A 5,412-nucleotide genomic window follows, 5' to 3' on the forward strand; every position below is an offset into this window, starting at 1 on the left:
TAGTAAGAAAGGGTACTTAAGTCTTTGCAATCGCACCGGACTCCGATGCTAAGTGATGCCGACATACACGTGAATACGAGCCCCATGTACTTACACACGTGGCGTTCGAACCCCCGAACACGCATTGTAGCATTGAGTGCGTCTTCGGGGGAGAACACACACCACTCTCTCCGCATGAGACGGACCTAGTCCCCTCATAAATCAAGTTATAATATATAAATGTGCATCGTTGGTTCATCTGAAGCGTATGATTGCCTTGTTTGATGGCTCACGCAAGAAATGCTTTGCTCCTACTAAAACTGCAAATGGTCGTGAAAGTACTGGACATTGTTTATTTCTCGTCGTGCTACTACCACTGCTACTATTACTACCAAAACCAAACCACAATCCGTGCTAATAGGAAACAACAAAAAAGCAATGATCAAGTTAATATGTGTCCTTCCTTCAACTACTATCAAGCCTTCTCATTTGTATCAGCATAGTGGCCTATTTCTTTGGTATAGCCCAACAGGACACGTAATACCTTAAACCTACTCCAAGTATAAAGAGCAACACCAAGAGCGTGATCTGGTTGGTATAAACCCCAGTTCTCATCTCACTTGTGCATTGGTGTGATCACAAAGATGCCTAGCCCAAGCACTCCAACCCCAGCTGGGGTTCCCTTGGGAATAGCCCTTGCATTTGTACTTGTTCTCTCGGCCTGGATGATGGTGCACAGGTGGAGACAAAGAGGCAAGATTGGGCCAAAGACGTGGCCCATTGTTGGAGCTGCGATTGAGCAATTCATCAACTATGATAGGATGCATGATTGGTTAGCAGAATATCTATCCAAATCAAGGTCCATTTTTGTGCCCATGCCATTCGCATCTTACACATATACCACTGATCCGGCAAACGTAGAGCACGTTCTCAAGACAAACTTCCAGAACTATCCCAAGGTATTATCACTCTCATGAATGCATGCATGTACTTCAGATTTGCAAGCTTAGGGTTTGAATGGATTTTACTGTTGTTTTTTTAGAAGAAACGTAAACAACCATATTTTATAAAATTTTCCTAATTTTTTAGTCAAGTCTATATGTTCTACGACTGACCTATGTTTTATCTCGATTTTGGCCTCCTTAATTTGCAACTAAATAAACATTTGCGAAAAGATATATATATATATATATATATATATATATATATATATATATATATATAACCAAAAACTTGTTTGGACCAATGTCAACGTGAAGCCGTGGGTCCTTTTCCTAAAAATCTGTCCCATTGTAAATTCTCAAAACGCACACTGGCGGCTTTGTTGCACAGCAGCAAAGTAATAATGGCTTGATTCTTGGTTTTATGAATACAGTCAGGGCTAGTAAACAAGCGGAGCAAACTGAACAGAGGGTGTTCAAGGCTTCAAGCTCTATTCGTTTCTTGTATCAAGCTGAGCCGAGCTTGAGCTCATGCAAAGCCCGAGGATCTAAAGGAGCAAATCATGTGCTAGTTCATTTACAAAAAAAGAATACATTTTTCTAGAGTTGAAAATAATAGAATTCAAACACTTCATCAACCAATTACAGCTCTATTATATAAAACATATGTAAGATATATTTATTATTAAATAACAAAGCTGAGCCGAACATTGGTCATTCATGCTTGGCTGTTTGGTTTGTCGTGCCTATTTCACCAGTTTGGACGAGCTCTTTACAAGCCGAACATGAGCTGAGCCACGAGTGGCTAATCTTGTTTCGCAGCCCTAAGTACTGTACAATACTATGTATGTATAACAGGTGACTCTTTCCTTAGTGTAATTGCTTGCAACCAACCATATATCCGTCAAGGCTTGGCCAAGGTCTAGGATAAAGCTCAGACGTAACGGACCAAGTCTTGGACAGGGATCAATTCTAAATCTTAGGCATTGGCTGCCTACTTTGTTAATGTGGCATACTAATGCATTCATGTGCCTGTTGATTTCAGGCTGGGCAAGGCATAGGCTAGGAAGCATTTAAAGTTCATCAGACTAGCTAGATATGTTGTTTAACAAGCCCACTTGATCAAGTTCTATTAATTCCAATAAGTCCCAACAAGCTAATTATCTAGCATGTTTGAGCAAATTTGTATTTGCATCAGACCTGTTATGATGAATGCACAGATGATGCTTTCCCATAGACACATAATCGTAATAAGATGATGATGATGATGTTTATGCAATTGTTTCTTTTCTTTTTTTGAGTGAGAGAAAGAAGATTATGCAATAGTTTCCACTTTTTTAAAGGGCGAGAAATATCAGTCACGCATGGAAGTGCTGCTTGGAGACGGGATATTTAACACCGATGGGGAGATGTGGAGCAAGCAGAGGAAGACGGCAAGTTTTGAGTTCGCCTCAAAGAACTTGAGAGATTTCAGCACCAATGTTTTCCGGGAATACGCTCTGAAGCTTTCACATATCTTATGCTTAGCTTCCATAAGCAATCAACAGATAGACATGCAGGTGTGTGTGTGTGTGTGTGTGTTTACAAAAGCACTTGGATTTCATGCTTTGCTTGAAATATGGACGTTTCTCATGTAACTGTGGGAACTGTAGACTGCTTCCTTCCTGGGCAAAGCATCTGTAATAGATTCTATTTAAACAGGTAAAATTTGGTTGATTTGAGACTAAAAATTATGGATTGAAGCTAGTTCCCAGTGCAAGCTAGTACTTTGTAATTGATATTGAGTTTAAACAAAAAGAATACATTTACAATGTTCTGCCCCAGAGAAGAAACAATATATTTTCACAATTACACTTGCACTTTGAAGTATACAGAAACTTTCATAACATGTAATTTCCAAGCCGCAGATGCAGTAGCGCATACTGTCAATATGCTCACTCCTGTTATTTATAGGCATATGATGACCATCCCTGCTATGACTGCATAATTTCCTCTTACTATGTTCTCCATCATGTGTTATAGGAATTGCTAATGAGGATGACATTAGATTCAATAGGAAAGGTTGGCTTTGGGACGGAGTTAGGTACATTATCCCCTCAGCTCCCTAATAATGAATTTGCTCGGGCTTTTGACACCGCAAATATCATTGTCACTCTCCGATTCCTCGATCCTTTGTGGAGGATCAAACGTTTCTTGCAGATTGGCTCAGAAGCCTTCCTGAATCAAAGCATCAAATTCTTAGATAATTTCACATACGCAATGATCAGAAAAAGGAAAGCAGAGATTGAAGAAGCTCGTGCCAGTAACAAGAAAGGCAAGGTACGTATTCTAAACAACAGAAAAGTGTTTCACACAATCAAAATTGTTGGTCTCAGTTCCATGAGGCACTCTTCTGATAAGCACCGGTTTACCTACATCAATTGAATCTGCCAAGTCACCAGGACGAGGACAAATTGCTGTCTTTGACAAAGCAACTTAGTTTGTTGGGTTTGAATAATTGTTACATCAAACCAGTTTGAAACCTTAGACTGGTCGAGTTCTTGAGGTACTTGGCTAGCAGACTTGAAGTGCAAGAATGGCTCATGATCTGCTTTAAATCAAGGGGAAGTTTGGCTCAAAGGCTCAATACTATTTAAGCCGAGGTACTGAAGAATGATCACCCAGGTCAAGTTCTTCATAAATCTATGGCAACACACTAACCAGAAAGCTGGGATTCATTCAAAATCTAAGTCTTGAACCGGTCGACCAGTTTAATTTGTTTATTAAAAAAATTGCAGATAATCTTGAAACTAAGCATTAATATAAATCATAAATTTAGAAATTTTGCATAGTTACTCAAAGAACCAAATAACAACATCAATGATATTAAGCAAATCAGGTGCATGTTATCACAATTTAAGGATGAATAGCCTGAGGATGTAACCGAAACAGTATAGCACCCTGGACTCTACACTGGTTCAGGTCCAGCTACAAGAGACACTTTGAAACTATCAAAAATTGATTTTAAAACAGGTCCAGGATTGAGCTGTCTGGTTATCAATTTAAATCTGACGACTCTCAGGAACGAAATTGCAGATAAAGCATGATATTCTGTCGAGATTCATAGAGTTGAGTGCGGAATCAGAGAGCAGATTGACAGAGAAAACACTGAGAGACATAGTTCTGAACTTTGTCATTGCGGGCCGTGATACAACTGCTACAACACTGTCTTGGTTTATCTACATGATGATAAAAAACCCACGGGCTGCAAATAAAGTGCACAAGGAACTGACAGAATTTGAAGAGGAAAAGATCAAAAAGAAAAATATGAATACTTCAGTCACCTATGATTGTAATGACATCAAGTCATTCACTGAAAGGATATACCAGTTTGCTGAACTTTTAAGCTATCATTCACTGGGAAAGTTACTTTACTTGCACGCAGCCATCTCAGAGACGCTTCGGCTCTACCCAGCAGTTCCCCAGGTATTAAAAAAAAAAGCATCGTACTCTCTGCACCAAATTTTATTGTTTAGGAGAGGCGAAAATTAAATTTGTCAGATTGTCTTGTTGAGATTTAGAGTGTAACAGGTCTACCAAGCCCTCCATGCTAATTGAACAGCATTAACAGTATCCATGAATATAATTCAGAAGGACGTTAATTATGTGCATGTAGGATCCGAAGGGCATATTGAAGGACGATGTTCTTCCTGACGGAACTAAAGTGAGAGCAGGAGAGATGGTGACTTACGTCCCTTACTCCATGGGAAGAATGGAATACCTATGGGGCCACGATGCTGCGGAATTCAAGCCAGAAAGATGGCTCAGGGATGGAATCATGCAACAAGTTTCTCCGTTCAAGTTCACTGCATTTCAGGTATGTCAAAGCGATTCTCAGGTCTTTTTTCTTCTTAATTTCTTCGTGTAGACTTTGGTTCCCAGTTTTATACTCACAACAGGAAGAAATAAGTTACGAAGTATTTGCAAACAGGCTGGCCCAAGAGTATGCTTGGGGAAGGATTCAGCATTTTTACAGATGAAGATGACACTGGCCATCCTCTGCAGATTTTTCAACTTCAACCTTGTTCCAAACCACCCAGTCCGGTATAGACTGATGACAATTCTCTCCATGGCACATGGCCTAAAGGTTACAGTATCTAGGCGCCTTTAAAGCAACATATATATATATATATATATATATATATATATATATTGTTTCCTCGATTTATGACAAGAACTACATTACCCAAAGAGAGTGATGCCATTGCTTGGTCATAATCTCAAAAAAGTACACTTCTGCCAAAGAAACGGAAAAAAGCATATCAAATCAGTTTTTTTATTTTCTTTTTTTCGGTTTTTTATAAAAAGATGGTGATGATAATGTCCCCCTAAGTTCATTAATTAAATAAATCAATCAGTTACACATGATCTTACCGATGAGGAAGCAATTCCAGTAGCTTATTCTTTGAGTACATAAAATCATTTGAACTATAAAGCATAAAAAGAATATATC

The 5,412-nt window shown here is 38.9% G+C and overlaps 1 protein-coding gene across 1 annotated transcript; it reads left to right on the forward strand.

Moving 5' to 3' along the window:
- The first annotated feature begins 623 nt into the window (after positions 1-623).
- Positions 624-5,070, forward strand: LOC149816884 (cytochrome P450 704B1-like). The gene is made up of 6 exons (XM_089986980.1): positions 624-938; positions 2,264-2,479; positions 2,943-3,239; positions 3,996-4,385; positions 4,576-4,776; positions 4,891-5,070. The coding sequence occupies exons 1-6, from the start codon at positions 624-626 to the stop codon at positions 5,068-5,070; spliced, it is 1,599 nt and encodes a 532-aa protein (XP_089843106.1).
- The last annotated feature ends 342 nt before the right edge of the window (positions 5,071-5,412 follow it).

The sequence above is a fragment of the Nuphar pumila genome, chromosome 14 (assembly GCF_984573655.1).
Source record: "Nuphar pumila chromosome 14, dmNupPumi1.hap1.1, whole genome shotgun sequence".
NCBI classification, from domain to species: Eukaryota; Viridiplantae; Streptophyta; class Magnoliopsida; order Nymphaeales; family Nymphaeaceae; genus Nuphar; species Nuphar pumila.

What these genes read in the sequence shown, in the direction of transcription:
- LOC149816884 (XM_089986980.1), top strand. Translation starts at nt 624, where the DNA reads ATGCCTAGCCCAAGCACTCCAACCCCAGCTGGGGTTCCCTTGGGAATA. An exon ending in CCAGTAACAAGAAAGGCAAG is followed by an intron (nt 3,240 to 3,995) that starts GTACGTATTCTA and finishes ACGAAATTGCAG; the next exon opens with ATAAAGCATGATATTCTGTC. An exon ending in TCTACCCAGCAGTTCCCCAG is followed by an intron (nt 4,386 to 4,575) that starts GTATTAAAAAAA and finishes ATGTGCATGTAG; the next exon opens with GATCCGAAGGGCATATTGAA.